The sequence below is a fragment of the Pocillopora damicornis genome, chromosome 4 (genome assembly GCF_964200805.1).
Source record: "Pocillopora damicornis chromosome 4, jaPocDami1.2, whole genome shotgun sequence".
NCBI lineage: Eukaryota > Metazoa > Cnidaria > Anthozoa > Scleractinia > Pocilloporidae > Pocillopora > Pocillopora damicornis.
Genome location: NC_142673.1, coordinates 9,521,891 through 9,537,619, shown reverse-complemented (window position 1 = coordinate 9,537,619; position 15,729 = coordinate 9,521,891). Strand labels below are relative to the sequence as shown.

General features: G+C 40.3%; 1 protein-coding gene across 1 annotated transcript in view; it reads left to right on the top strand.

Moving 5' to 3' along the window:
• Positions 1 to 14,443, top strand: part of LOC113679247 (uncharacterized) — a 31,651-nt gene extending 17,208 nt beyond the window's left edge. Inside the window, exons 15-31 of the mRNA XM_089202650.1 lie at positions 999 to 1,295; positions 1,673 to 1,969; positions 2,738 to 3,037; positions 3,141 to 3,440; positions 3,724 to 3,858; positions 3,962 to 4,408; positions 4,837 to 5,131; positions 5,673 to 6,267; positions 6,672 to 6,869; positions 7,218 to 7,343; positions 7,551 to 7,841; positions 8,516 to 8,755; positions 9,159 to 9,863; positions 9,990 to 10,226; positions 10,354 to 11,727; positions 12,175 to 12,340; positions 12,820 to 14,443. Of these exons, the coding sequence (XP_089058776.1) occupies positions 999 to 1,295; positions 1,673 to 1,969; positions 2,738 to 3,037; positions 3,141 to 3,440; positions 3,724 to 3,858; positions 3,962 to 4,408; positions 4,837 to 5,131; positions 5,673 to 6,267; positions 6,672 to 6,869; positions 7,218 to 7,343; positions 7,551 to 7,841; positions 8,516 to 8,755; positions 9,159 to 9,863; positions 9,990 to 10,226; positions 10,354 to 11,727; positions 12,175 to 12,340; positions 12,820 to 14,375 (7,559 nt within the window). The 3' untranslated portion in view covers positions 14,376 to 14,443. The remainder of the gene's footprint in view (positions 1 to 998; positions 1,296 to 1,672; positions 1,970 to 2,737; positions 3,038 to 3,140; positions 3,441 to 3,723; positions 3,859 to 3,961; positions 4,409 to 4,836; positions 5,132 to 5,672; positions 6,268 to 6,671; positions 6,870 to 7,217; positions 7,344 to 7,550; positions 7,842 to 8,515; positions 8,756 to 9,158; positions 9,864 to 9,989; positions 10,227 to 10,353; positions 11,728 to 12,174; positions 12,341 to 12,819) is intronic.
• The last annotated feature ends 1,286 nt before the right edge of the window (positions 14,444 to 15,729 follow it).

Below are 15,729 nucleotides of genomic sequence, written 5' to 3'. Positions count from 1 at the left end.
TTGCTGGTTGTGTTACATCGATCCCTAGCCACTGAATGAGACAGTCTTTCTGAAGAAAAGTACATACTCCGCTGCTATATAAAAAACCACTCAGGTACACTCGATTCCATGTCAATCGTTTTTCAAGGTAATTCTGACAACATTCATGACGAGTGCATATTTTTGTTGTACAACTGTAGGAGGCATAATCGTATTATTCCCATGAAACTCAGGTTTATCTTTAATTTTTTACACTCAAGTGTCAACGTTTATCAATCAAGTTTGAAACTTCCTTAATTTTTTGGAGGCAATAAGAAAGCTTTCTTCTTATCATTATGACTCGAGTATGTCTAATGAGGACAGTTTCTAAATATGCCCTCCAATATCTTAGGGGTATATGACAGTAATAATAAAGGAACATTGTTTTTTGTATACTGTGCATCCGATATAATTTTTTTTCTACTAGCTCCATCTCTAGCTCCGCACTTCATAGTTGCTTACAACACAAGCTCCACAAGTCTGGTAGTGGAATGGAGTCATTTGGTGGAGGAACAATTTCAAGGACAACCTATTGGTTACTTTATCAGATATTATCCAAGGTTACTTGGTCGAAAAAGTGAACAATTTGACAGAGTAAACTACCAAAAAAATTCAACGATACTGACTAACCTGACCGTATATACCATGTATGTCATTTTTGTGTCAGCAGTGAGCTCAGGAGGAATGGGACCTGAAAACATGGCAGAGGCTCTTACAGGCACCTCAGGTAGAAGATAACTCTCTTTATATTAGTGTAACCCGCGGGCATTGTGAGCACGCTTTGCTCATCAAAGTTTTTGTGAGCGCACTTTTTGTGGTATTCCTTGGACTTAGCCTTTTTAAAATTGGAAAATTATTTTCCTTGGTATATGGTCTGTATTCAGCTTATCTTTTTCCCTATCTAATGGGTTGAGGGCATCTGCCATTCACTCGCTGTTCTATATTACTTTGTAAAAACTGAGGCATTTAATCTCTTTTAGCTCCTTTTCGAGCTCCTGCCTTGGTTGTCGCTCACAAGGTCAGTTCCACAAATTTGGTAGTAAGATGGAGCCACCTACCAGAAGAAGATTTCCACGGACAACCCATCGGTTACGTGATTACTCATCACCCAACTGATTTGGAGAGTGACCCTAATTCCATGATTGTAATCTATACGACAAATTCCACAACACTGACCAACCTGAAAGTTTATACCATGTATACCATTAACGTATCGGCGGTGAGTTCTGGAGGAACAGGACCGGCTAAAACTGTAAAGACTCGAACAGACGCAGAAGGTAAGGAGTTGTTGAAAATGGCTGTCGGTTTAGGAGCGTGTGATAAAAAAAATCCTCTTATAGAATAAAGAGCCACAAGACAACCTTGATTAGCAATTTCATACCTTTCGGGAACCCTCGAAGCGATCTGCTTATTTTTCGAATGATTTTCTTATTTGCGGCCAATGCTATATATATCTTGTTAAAACATGATAATGAACTTAAAATTTTATGTCGATCAGATAGCAACATCCTATGTACACACTTGTTAACGGAAGTGTTGTATGTTGCCTTACGACATATCCCTACTACACTTAATCGGTAAGTTAAGATTTGGTTTTTGCTAAACGTTTTCTAAGGGCTAGGATAAACTTTAAATGTTACTGTTTTTTGTTTAGCTCCATCCAGAGTTCCGGACAAGGTAACTGTACAAAACTCCAGCTCGACGAGTCTAATAATAAAGTGGAGTCACCTGGCAGAGGAACAATTTCAAGGACAACCCTCTGGTTACAAAGTAACCTTTCACCCAGCTAATGTAGAGAATAATGTTGATTTTGTGAGCTTAAACTACACAAAAAATACAACAACACTGACCAACTTGACTGTTTATACCGTGTATGTCATAAACGTGTCAGCGGTGAGCTCTGGAGGAATAGGACCAGCAAACGCAATAAAAGTCCAAACAGACGCAGAAGGTACCGTAGTATAGATGATTCTTCAATGAGCCAAAAGTTGTTTTTTTTCAAATAGACTAAAGGAAGGGATATGTCTTATACCTCTAAACTTCTTGGGTTTATAGTTTACCGATATTTAAGATAATTCCGCTTAAAATCGATAAGTTTGAGAGCATCTATCATTTCAGACTGTTTGAAGTCCGTCTTCTATTTATTATTAAATCATTTTCAATCTCCCTCAGCTCCTTTTAGGGCCCCTGACTCGATCATCAGTTACAACTACAGTTCAACGAGTCTGGTAGTAAAATGGCGTCACCTGCCAATGGAGGATTTTCAAGGAAAACCCATCGGTTACAAAATCCCTTATTACCCGCTTAACTCAGAGAATGACGTTATTTCTTTGAGTGTAAACTACACGTCAAATACCACAATACTGACCAACCTGACGGTTTATACCATGTATGTCATTAATGTATCAGCGGTGAGCTCTGGAGGAATAGGACCTGCAAACACAGCAAAGGCTCGAACAGGCGCAGAGGGTAGGAAGGTTTCTATAAAACAGTCATCCTAAGATGATTGAAAGATCAGTAATCCATTGGTGATCGGGAAAATCTCGATCGGTGCTTTCCTCCAAAATTTTAGTTGTGTTGTGCTCTTATTTTACGTAATTTGGTAGAAGACTTGCACATAAGCAGTGTGCCGCATTCTCAAGTTTTCTTTAAATGTTCTCAACTGATATCACTGCTGTCGTGTCTGCAAGTGAACTTGGAGTGATTTTCTATTTTCCAGTTCCCTCAAACGCACCTCGTCAAGTCTTGGTGAGTGTAAAGAGTTCCAAAAGTTTGCATGTTTCTTGGACCGCTGTTCCTCAAGAATACCGCCATGGAAAAATCCACCTGCACAAGATTTATATCAGTCTGGCTACTCAGCCAAGCAAATATATCCATACATATTTCGCGTTCAATCCAGTCGAGTACAACATCAGTGACCTACGTGTGTTCACATTGTACGTCATTCGTGTTTCGGCGGTGAATGAGGCAGGAGAAGGACCGAAAAGTAGAGCTGTTACAGCAAGAACTCTAGAGGGCGGTGAGTTTAATTTCATATCAGAGGGCAAAACATAGATACTGATATTTGTGTAGATCTATAAAATTTTTGGTAACACCCACGTGCATTATATGCATTTCTCTAGTACCCAGTGCAGCCCCGAGGAATTTAAGTTTGGTTCGTAGCGACTCTTGGTCCATCGTCGTGGAATGGAAACCAGTCCCTATGGGCTATGAGAATGGTGTAATCAAAGGATACAGGCTGGTATACAATGTAAAGAATTCCAGGAATTCTATGTCTATGGTTGATGAATCAATTTATTCTGAGAATACTGCTGTTCTCCCTGGATTGGACTATGACACTTGGTACTTAATCCGAGTGGCTGCTTTCACAAGGGTTGGTTCTGGAAATTTCTCGGAGTCAATCGAAGTGAGAACAAAAATGTGTAAGTAAAGCTCCGTCACGTCCTTTAGCAAGACCAAAAATTTACTTCTCGATCACATGGTCGAAAATTTCAAAGGATGGTTGTACTCTTGTCAACTCAAGTAGATATGATGAAAGGGGACAGGTGATAAAATCCAGAAGGGTTGGGTGATTTGCACATAAAAAGACATAGCTAGCTCACCTCTCTTTATGTATTCATTGATTGACTTCTTCATCTTATCCTATACATCTATCGTTTTGTTTTTACCCACCAACCTCATCTATAATGTTCTTTAATTTTTAAGTTGACCCATGTGAAGGTGTAATTTGCTCAAATGGAGGGACATGTATACTGACGCCTGAATCCTACAGAAATACGAGTAAGCCTTGTGTCTGCAAAAAACTGTTTAGCGGAAGATTCTGTGATACCTATCTTGCTGGTAAGAATATAAAAACAACTTTCCGATTCTGAATTCAGCATCGTCAAGATTATTGTTTCTTCAAAGCGCCAGAATCTAAGACTTATCAATCTTTGTTCCTCAGGGCGTTCATGTCGAAGTCCGACTGTTAAGCTGCCAAGTTTGTCATCAAATGTAACGTCCTCCTTAACTGTGCGTCGAGCCAATCGCCTAATAATCTCTTCAGGGGTCATTCTAGATTGTGAACTTTCCTCCGAAACAGTATTTAACTGGGATGTGTACGATCTGCATTCGCAATCACGTGAACACGTAGTTCTCTCAAAATATGGTGGATCTTCAGAATTTCTCATAAGACGTGGCAAGTTACTAATGGGTATCTATCTGGTGCGATTGACCGTAAAAATGGCGGGAACGCAAGTGTTTGGTTTCAGTGAGGGCTACATTCGAGTAATTGAAAGTCCATTAGTTGCGCATATAGCCGGAGGAACGAAAGTGGAGAGAGGGTTTAATAAAACTTTGGTGTTCAATGCCTCCTTGTCACGTGACCCCGATTCTTTCCATCTTCCTCACGGTAAGTTGACTACTTTGCTTTTCTTAATTTACCGGAGCAGCGGCAATCTTACCCATTCTGAAATTTACGCTTATCATAAACAGAGCCCCCCACAGATTACGGAAAATAATATCTTGCTAACAGACGATTTGTAATCTACGATCGGGTTACGTTCCTTCTTTTACTTTGTTGAGTCTTTTTCTTTCTCCCAGTTCCAGTTCGTAGGGTTTCTTTTCCCCTGCTGGTAACTTTTCTAGTTTGATGCTGTTTACTCTTTATTTTCAAACGGAAGTAAGTGAAAAATTTGGTTGAGTAGCCTCTAGAAAGAGTTGTCTCAAGACAATAGACGTCTTCACACACTGCGACCTTTTCTCATCTCGTCGAACGTGAGATTTGGTTGATGATTAATGCTAAATAGTTTGGCTCTCCTACAATGCATTTTATTTTAGGTCTTCGATTTACGTGGATATGCAGAGATTCTTCACAAAAATTTTCCGACGATTTACTTCAAATGCCTGTGGCCCTGCCAAGTCCTTCAGCTGCCAGTCTCGACCGTGGAGGATGTTACGGGACTGGAGCGGGCAACATAGGCGGCAACGATTCTATCGTTAGTATCGACAGTGGGTATATGACAGAGAATAATTCGTATTTCATAACAGTTGTGGTCGAGAAGCATCCGAGAAAAGCGTATTTCACACAGGAAGTGGTTATTTCTCCTGGTGATCCTCCAGAAGTCGAAATAAGGTACGATGATAGAACACATAAAAAAACAGGATTAACAAAGTTTCTTTTTTTGATGATTTAAGGGGGCTCTGAGCCTACGGGATAGATTTTGTATACTTTAAAGAAAAATGAACAGTACCAAAGTCGGTTTTGAGCTACAGGTGCATAAACCTCAAGGTACATCTAATATTGTGTATTGGTCCTGTAGTGAACTCATATGTCAAAAACTGATCACAACCTTTAGAGAAATGATTTGATTTTTTTTGGACAACAAATGCGTGCTAGCACTTGCAACACTTAAAATGCAAAATTTTAACTGATGGCTTTTCTTGCGGGCTGAGTATTTTATTTTGTCCCGCGCAAATGAAGACTTATAAATTACCACAAACACAGAAAAACATGCTGGCCCGAAATCGTGGACAGAGTGTGAAAGAGCTATACATTTTATTAAGTAGATTAACTCAAAACATGCCCGTAGAAAAATATTTCAAAATTGGTAAATTTTACAAGATATATCTTTGTTCTGTATCCTTTTAAATGAATTCATTTTTTTGTATCCAAGATGTGTAGATAACTGTGACTCAAAAGCGAATCCTTCTCGTCGTTTAGCGCTTGAGCGACTGTGTGAGAAGGTTGACTGCGAAAGAGGCCTTTCCTACCAATGGACTCTCTTTGAGGCAGTAGTAGCGAATGAGTCTAAATGGATTCAGGTCTGTGATTTACAAGAAAAAATTCGTACACGATTGAACTCGCCGAGAATCGTCACAAAGCCTGGGGTGCTGAGATTTAATAAGATTTACAAATTCGTACTGACTGCTAAACGCCGCGAAGGGCATCCGGGTTACTCAGAGTACCAATTCGCCACTTATGGCTCCCCCACGCAGGGAAAATGTGACGTCACCCCTTTGTCTGGAAGAACGCTGGAGACCACCTTCATTTTCGAGTGCAGTGGTTGGGAAGATCCAGATCGTCCCTTGCAGTATTCCTTCATTTATTTCACCGATGACGATTTTCCTAATGTTGTACACAAAGGGATGGAAAGCAGAAAGAAGACAAAGCTTCCCGCTGGAAAAAAGATAAATAACTTTACAATCGACTTTCGTGTACGAGTGGCTAACATGTTCGGAGCCTTCACTGAAGTGAGGACTCCTGTTCAGGTATGAAAGGGGAGCATTTAGAGAAAGTTATACAGAGCCGCTTTATTCGGCAGGAAGGAAACTTTGAAGGTTACTTTTCTATATCAATGAATGGTGAGAATAGCGTATGATATCTCGCAGTAGTGGTAAATTGAGACGTGTAAATTCTGACCAATGCTCAGTAACCCTTTAAGAAATGTGTGGCCGCCCTCTTAGCTGGAAGTTTCGGAAAGACACGCTTGTAGAAAGCACTCATGACAGCTCGTGCCCCTGTCCATCTCAGAATCAACTGTAGTGCGGGCTCCCTCGGTGATCCCGTAAAGTATGGACAAAAATTCATTAAAAACGTGCCGCTTCTGCAAATTTCTTTTGAAGATTCTTTATTGAAATGATTCTCTTTTGCTTTGCCTCTTATCTAATACCAGGTACTACAGCATCAGATAAACGCGGTCAAGCTGTTAGAACGCGCTGTTCAGTTGACAACTGGAAACCAGAGTCAGTTGAATAAATTAATTCAGTCAGGTGACGTGTCACAGGCTGTTCAGCTGGCCAAAGCGGCCATTATGGCTGTCGATGATGATAAGAGAATTCCTAAGGATAAGCTCAAAGAATCGAGAAAAGCGGTGAGTGCACAACAAATAAAATCAAATTGCTCACTCTCAGCATTCTCCACTGCTCGGCAGGGGGGAAAGGTTCTCCGTCTTGTATGAGCAGTGTTGGTCCTTAATACGTTGATTAGGATGATATTTTCTCTTTGTTACATATTTAATTTTTCTTAAACACTAATAAAAAAAACTTGCAAAATTGCACTATTAAAATAATTAGGAGAGAATAACGGTTTTTCATTAGCAGTTTAAAGTTTACAGTTAAATAGGATATTTACATGGAATTATAATACTGAGTTGTAAATGCTGATCATGACTAGCCTTTCTTGACGACAGGTTGCATTTATGGACGTAATTTTTTTACAGGTGAAATCAATCATTGTCAAGCAGTTGTCTGCTGTACAAGTGGAGACTGTGGAAAGAATACAGCAGACATCAAGTGTTATAGCCGAAGCCGTCTCGATTGTTAACGAAGTTACCGTAGAGGCACAGGTATATGTAGCCTACTGAATTTTTGTAAATAAACATTTGCAGTAATAAACCTCCCTAGTTTGAGGGGAAAGGCCAACGAGCTTTGCGGTCAATCTTTTCCGATCCACCACCTTTGAAGGAAAAAAGGGTAAAGTCTAATTTGTATTTTCTCCTCGAATGACACTTTGTGACGCCTGAATGCACGCTGATAAGATGATCAACTTTCAGATAGCAGCAGCAGATGCCCTTCAGTCGATGACTAAAGTTTTGAAAGTGGAGTCTTCCACAGAGAGAAGCTACGAAGAGCTTCTGGATGGTGCGAAGAGTCTTGCAGCAGGGCTCGGTGTCATGCTCAAGGTGTTTTCTTACAGGGCTAGAGAGTACGAGGCACGTAACATTCACCAGCTAGATTCTGAAAATGTACACCGTCTACGAAGAAACATTCGTTCTCTAGACCCTGCTGTCCAACCAAGATCACAGCGTAATGCTGCAGCTAAGCTGCAACGAGCGAAGAATGAGGTACAACAGCGTGACGTTTCTTACGGTTTTGTCAATACTTTTAGGAGCAACGAGGTCCCGCTTGCTGAAAAAAAGTGGGAAGTCGTGAAATCGCGAATTTTTGCAAGGGTTCGAGGGGGTTGATGCTAACCCGGATTAATGCTCTCGTTCCTTGCAATCAGCTTATCACCAATTTAGCGGAACTTTATCCACTTATCGGTCTATTCGTAAAGTGAGAGCTATCTCTTAGGTTCAATCATTTCCTAAATTGTATCACCATTTCTTTTTTAATATTCATGATAATTTGATCAGCAGGGATTTGCTAAAGCAAAGGCATAGAAAAAACCAGGAAAGATTTATTACTCGACGTTTCGGGGTCATCGTGACTCCATTATCAAGAGACTAGTTTAAAAACATGCAAATAAGGAAAGGTACAAGAATAGCATAAATTAGAATGAACGGCTTAAACGGTTTGTTTAAGCCGTTCATTCTAATTTATGCTATTCTTGTACCTTTCCTTATTTGCATGTTTTTAAACTAGTCTCTTGATAATGGAGTCACGATGACCCCGAAACGTCGAGTAATAAATCTTTCCTGGTTTATTCATGATAATTAGTCTTGTTAATCAAACTTGGTTTCAGTCATAGGCTTAGCCCCGTCTGGTTTCTATTAAGACTCATAACTTTATCTTGCAGTCGAAAGCTCGAGCTCTGGACCTTTTAAAGTCGCTAGACAATGTCGGAAGTACGATCTTGTCCCGAACCCTTGTCGGAGAGAAACCAAGAGAGCTTTCATCCCGTTCGGTGTTTCTACTTGTATTTCGAGAGGAGCCTTATTTGTTGTCAGGGTCAGTTTTGTCCAACCAAGGCTACAGCTTCGCGCTTCCTTCAGATTTAAACCTGTTTGGCAATAGTACACGGTTTTTGGATAGCCAGGTATGGAATTGACGTTAACTGTTCTCTGACGGGTTTTCTGAATGTCGCAGTCAGTCAGTTTCTTGACCTGCTTCACATCCAAAAGACTATGAGTTAATGTCAAACACAAACTGAATTACTGCATAATTTTGTTTAAGAGGTAATCAACGAAAGCCGGCTCCTTATTAACATTATAATAAGCATAGTGTTTACCTGTACGTTGTTGTACTATTAGAAGATCATAGTAAACGTAATGCCTGTTGATGCCCCATTGACCTTACATTCCACATGTAATCTCCATTAATTTTAACCCTGAAGGTGTCTTAAGTGGTCTCATCTGCTTAAAGAAGACTTAAGGAAGTCTACTTTAGGTGGAGAAGATAGATTAGCAGGGCCACATTTCCTAATTGCGTTTGTATTTCAGATGATCACAACGAGTTTTGTATCCTACTCTTGGCACCCTTCAGCGGCGAGATTGACAACTGGAATTTCCAGTCTTGAGCTAAAGAACAGCTCTGGGCATCTTCTGAATATGTCAGAACTGACTACGCCGATGATTATCAAACTGCGTAATACTCACCATTTAAATAGCATTTCTCAATCACACTCCGTTGGTGCCCGTAAGACTGTTTTCCACAGGATAAATGTCACCCATTTAGGGATAGCTCTGATACTGAAGGTTCGTCCTGAAAAAAACAAAACAGAATTGTTTGTGACTCTTAATTTTGGAAAGCGACCCTCTGCTAATAACAGTGATATAAACACTACCGTCCCTAACTTCTCATCTTGCGCTCAGACGCCATCTGGTTCCTATGTCAATTGCTCAAGTGATCCATTCAGGGTGTTTGTAAACAGTAAGGTCATTAAAAAGACAGGTGCTTACTTCATTGGAATACAAGTCAAGTCAAAGAGCCCCTCTAGGAAGAGGCGGTGCTCAGGGCAAGGACGGTCAAAACGCGCATGTGTGCAATATAGGGAAGTCCCCCCAGCAGATGATACTAAACCAGGGCAATCCCCCAATGATCCTCAATTCAGTAAAGGTAATGAAAATTACACCATACAAGTGATGCCAGCTGCTTGTCTCTATTGGAATATTGTAATGTCTAAATGGACATATGATGGATGCGAGGTAAGTGAACCTTATTGATCAGTGTCAATATAATCTAACCATTCACTTTAGAAAATCAAGTGCGGACCTGACTTCATATATATTATTTAGAGCTCTCTCATTAACGATAGCGTGCATGATTTACAGGTGGCTGAAACTACAACCATGGACACGATTCACTGCCAGTGCAACCATTTGACTGCATTTGGAGGTGAATTGTTTGTGGCACCAAACCCCATCGATTTTGACAAAGTATTCATTGAATTACAACACATCCCAGAGACTGGAAACGTAGCTGTTATAATAACAGTGAGCTGTGTGTTCGGACTTTACTTAATGCTTATACTGTGGGTTCGAAAGGCTGACCAGAAAGATGCTTTGAAGGTCAGTTAAATTCTAAGGAGAAGATGATGGCGTTATTCTACAAATGTTTTTTGTTGATTTTGATCCCATTAAAATGAAAACATATATATTATTACCATATTTGCGTTTACTTTTCCGTCTATTGCAGATCGGTGATAAACCATTTTTGGGATCTTTATCATCCTGGTGTTGTCGATACGAGATTGAAATATCCACAGGCATTTGGTCTAACTCTGGAACCAGTGCTAAGGTGTACCTAATGCTTGAGGGCGAGCTGGGATCCAGTCGGCCTTATCATTTAAAGAGGGGTTCCTTCATTCCATTTACAAGGGGAAGCTTAACGTGTTTCACTCTCTCCATTCCGAATAATGTTGGCCCCTTACGGAGAGTGCGCGTGTGGCATGACAACTCTGGTGAAAGCCCCTCTTGGTACCTAAACACAATCAAGATTTATGACGCGTTCAGTCAGGAGCTTAAGAATTTTACTTGCCACAAGTGGTTGGCTGTTGAGAAGGCCGATGGACTGATAGATCGCACTCTTGCTGCTGATTCAACTGCCGGGAAGCGAAAGAATTTCTGGGAATCTTTCCGGAATACGGTGGCCGAAAAACTCGGTGATGGGCATCTGTGGTTTTCTATCGCAACCAGACCACCAAGTAGACGCTTCACTCGCGTGCAGCGCTTGTCGTGCTGCCTGTCACTTCTGTTGACTACAATGTTGGCCAGTGCCATGTTTTATCAGTTTGTTCCTGGGCACGCTCAGCAACAGCGCACATTTAGGTTGGGCCCTTTGGTCCTAAATTTGCGACAACTAATTATTGCAATGGAGAGCATTGTTGTAGTTTTTCCTGCAAATTTGATAATAGTAGGAATCTTCAGTCACGTGGCGACCAATGTCGACACACCAGGACAACGTCAACAAAGATACAAGGTCAGAGAAAGGTTTAGCATCCACAAGGTCACCGAGAAACATCGATACCAAAGAGGTCATCGGATGACCTTACCGTATTGCTTTGTTTACTTGGCCTGGTTCCTTTGTTTCATCTCTTCAGCTGCATCAGCAACTTTTATTATTCTATATAGTTTACAATGGGGTAAAGAAACAAGCGAGGAATGGCTCATCTCCATTGTTATGTCCTTGTTTGTGGAGATATTTGTTACTGAACCTGTAAAGATTGTCGTCGTGGCTTCATTTTTGTCGTACTTTTGTCAGTCGGATGCTAATGAACTTGCTCAAACACCCAAGAAAGTCGTTCATTTTGATGAAGTTACCTTTGCTGACGGCCAAAAGGACGATCAAAAAGACGAAGAAATTGCCTTACCAAAGCCCTTGAGCAAGAAAGAATTGCACCGTGCAAGGATCTATCGAATGCGAGAGCTGCGTATGTACAAGGCTGCACAGAAGATAGTCTGCTATTTTCTATACCTTTTGATACTGATGATCATTTGTTATGGAGGCCGGAGTCAGTACAGTTATTCTTTGAAATTATCACTAGTGCAAACATTTGGAGAGGTAATTGAGGTATGTTCAACCCTTTAACCCCCAAGAGTAACGAGCCATCTTCTTTCTCCTTACAAAATTACCTCTGATTTCCATAATCAGGTCACGGGAATAAAGGAAATGATCATCAAGTAAAGGGGCTCATCATAGTTAAACAAAGTCTCCTTGTCAGTACCTTAGGAAATGTATAGGGAACAGTATGGAGAATATGGCAACTGGTGTTATGATGTAAAGAGCTAAGGCTCCAATCATTTACCTATCCTACTACTGGCAACTTGCTTACTTGGCAACTTGCTTGCTATGGTAAAAATTGAGTCCCTGTCAACTCACATCGTCTTTGCCTGACCACTGGGGAGGGTAAGAGTTTCTGATAACTGATATAAACGTGCTCTTAATATATTTATTTCCTCGCATTTCCAGTAATCTCAGTAAATTCTGATTTTCTTTTACCTTGCATTTCTCCGTTAGATCTCTTCTCACGGGAACTTATGGCAGTGGCTTCAAGACGTTCTATTTCCAGGAATTTACCAGGATGGAAAGGACTTGTCGTTTTCAAATTCAACTACTTTCACTGGAGACGGTGATGCAGTCGTTGTTGGGATGCCCCGCCTCAGACAGCTAAGAGTGAAAAAAGGTGCGAACATTTATATTTAACAGATATAAGTGGTAGTAAACATGAACAAAATGCTTTTACGAAATAGTCAACTCTGTCGAGCATAAATGAATAAGAGGCGTACGTTTCTAAAGAAACTGTGGTGCTGGTCGTTAAGGGGTATGACAAGATGATTTAGTTCATCGACTGAGTTGATAGTGTAAATTGGCCACCCAAGAGAACATCAAATTAATGTAAATTGAGTTTAAATTTTCTTTTTACCGAAAAGAGTTTGTTAAGCTGATGTTTGGAGCGTCAGCCTTTTTGGCCAGAGCGAAAGGGTCTGACAGAGGGCTCAGTAACACTTTAAACGTACGCTTTAGAAACTCTTTGCGATGAGTGTTTCCTTTTGGTTGAGTTTTTCCTTTTTTCAACATTTGGCTGAGCAAACCAAAGTTTTTTTAAGGTTTATAAAATACTGTGCACCGTTTAAGATTTAATTTTTAATTTTCACCTTTTAGATTCATGTCAAGTCGTTAAGGAAGCGAAATCTATTTTCAACTCTTGCATCGGGTCATACTCACCAGAGGCTGAAGATAAAACGGAGTTATATCGGCCAAGATGGCTTCCACTTTCATCGTCACAGAATACCTCAGCTGAAACATTGAACAAGGTCTGCCCCAGGCCCTGGCGTTACTCTACAGCAGAGCAAACCGAAAGCCTTCCTTTCTGGGGAAGACTTTATCCTCTCTACAGTCAGGGTGGTTACCTAGCAGAACTGGGTTACGACAAAAAGTCTGCCACGAGAGTCATTTCTGAGCTGAACATCTTTAACTGGTTTGACAAGTACACTAGTATTGTATTGATTGAATTTGCAATTTTCAACCCTCATGTCAGTCTGTTCAGTGCAGTTTGGATCCCGGTGGAGTTCTCACCATCTGGCTATGTGGCTTCTGGTCATATGATTCACCCCCTTCTCGTGTACAACGTTGGAGCTGGCTATAGTGTTGCTCATCTTGTTTTCCAGATATTGTTCATGTTGTTTATTGTTTACTTTTTCTTCAAAGAAACCAAAGAGATGATTCAACAACCAAAACACTACTTCCGCCGATTTCTGAATTGGATTGAACTGGCTCAGATCTTTGCAGCAATTTCCTTTGCAGTCGTTCATATCTTTAAAGAGGTAGAACTCTCTGTTAACACGACTAAACTTCATGAAAATGTCTTCCAGTTTATAAGCTTTGACAGAGCAGTTTTACTCGATGATATGGAGACAGCATTCTTGGCTTTATTAATGTTTTTCAACACTTTGAAGTTGCTGTATTTGCTCAGATTTAATAGTCATGTTAAACGTTTGTCTGATGTCACGAAGGCGTCTTTCCCGGAACTCGTAAACTGCTCAATAGGATTCTACGTCTTCATGTTCGCCTTTACTCATTTTGGATTCATTCAATTTGGAAGGGAGGTGGAGGAGTATTCCTCGCTCTCTAGTGCTTTCCAGTCCCTTCTCATCCAGGGAGTTTTAAGCGTCAGGACTGAATATCTTCAAGACTGTCATGATGTCATAGGTCTTCTTTTCTTCATAAGTTTCAACATGTGTCTGCAAGTAATATGGGTTAACATCTTTATCGCCATTCTTATTTATGATTACCGAACCGCTACGCAGTTCTCCAAAGGACGATTTAGCCTCGGGAGGTTTATGATAAGGAAAACCAAGGAGACTCTGCTTTGCATAGGAGATGGGAAATCATCTCATAAGGGACTGGACAGCAACAGGAAGAAAAGGGTGCACTGGAAAAACGAAAACAACGACAAGGACATCTGTAACAGCAAAAGAACCCACGGCAAGTCCCAGAATGCTTTTTCAAAAGAGTTAGACCGGTGTATCACCCTGATGAGTGTTAAGTTCAATGACCTCTACATTGACGAGTTTATTGAAGACATTGAGGATATCGAATTATTGAACCTGTGGGCGGACGCTTGTGCGCGTAGAAGGAATATACCTGAGAAAAGGAGGGCTGGTACCCAATCAGACGAAGTTGTCCAAGTAAAGAAAATAAAGAGTCGAGCACCTTAATTGGAGATCCTCTGAATGAATAGATACGTGACGAGAATGTACTGTGGTTTGATAACTGAAAAGCGTGACGCAGCAAGTTATCTAATAAATTTAAATGTAATTGACTTTAAAAGAACGAGTTCTTCGGAACCAGGGTTGTGAAGCAAGCACCAAATAAATTAGATTGTGTGAAAAATGACTGGGTGTTTTTTAATCTCTTGACGTACTATTAGTTCGCAGGTTCAAGCGAGGAGGAAGTTTTATGAGTTTTTAACAGCAGCGAAATAATTCTAAGGATTATCATTTAAAGTTATGAATGAGCGCAAATCGAACTTTCACAATCAAAAATCATCCATCACGGGGGAGGGGAGACACTCCTGTGCTTTTGCGACACAGAAAGCTACACTTTTGGGGCTTCAATTCTCACGGGTAAAAGCCGGACAGATCATCACCCCATCACCGTTCTTAAAGGCCTTCACTACAAGGAAAGAAAAATTCCCAATTCAATTTCTATTCAAGTTCTATTTTAACCTCATCAAGGAACGATCTAAGTTTTGTGAAAATTTTATGTGATAAGGCTGGACGTGTTGCCGCTCATTTTTGTTGCTCCGCCGCCTTGATTTATATCAACCACGTTTCGAAGGCTAGACCATTAACTTTTTATAGATAGACTATGCTCAGGCTGACATTTATTATCCTCACTTCTTTGCATAGCATAAAAAGAGACGAAGGATTGTGTGGCCATTTAAAGTTAATTTAAAGTTAATTTAACATGTAATAATTCCATACATCTAAAAGCAAGTCTGTTGTGGTTTTCTGAAGTATAATTATTACCACCAAAGTGCCGTATCTTTGCTTTACGACCGCCCGACTTTTTTAGCTCCTTATAAATAATTCCTTTGAGTCATGATGGCTTAATCAATTATGATTTTCTTTACCCTGCTCCTCGTATATTTTCAGTCGCTCAAAACTCCATAACGCTCACTCCATAAAATCAGATTTAGTAATTCAGCCATTTTTTTTCTTCACTTTGGTTCATATGTGACTCTGATCTGCCTTTAAGTCCCATTTTTGTTCGTTAGCCTTTATGGAGAGATTAAAAACTATTGTATTGCACTTGAAATCGCTATTGCCACTTAACCGATAATCTGTTAGGTTATTTACCTGAATCAACTATTGTAAGATATTCAGTTCGTCCGTTCGAGTTCTTTGACGAAACTCAGGCTTCTAAGGTACGCTTTTCCAGCCTATGTTTTTATCGTCTTGACCAAAAAATGTCATCATAATGAACACAAACTGCTCGCCGCCAAACATCTCACATTATAACTTCATCAAAGAACCAATAACCAATCAAATGTTGTTCTCAAAATAGTCG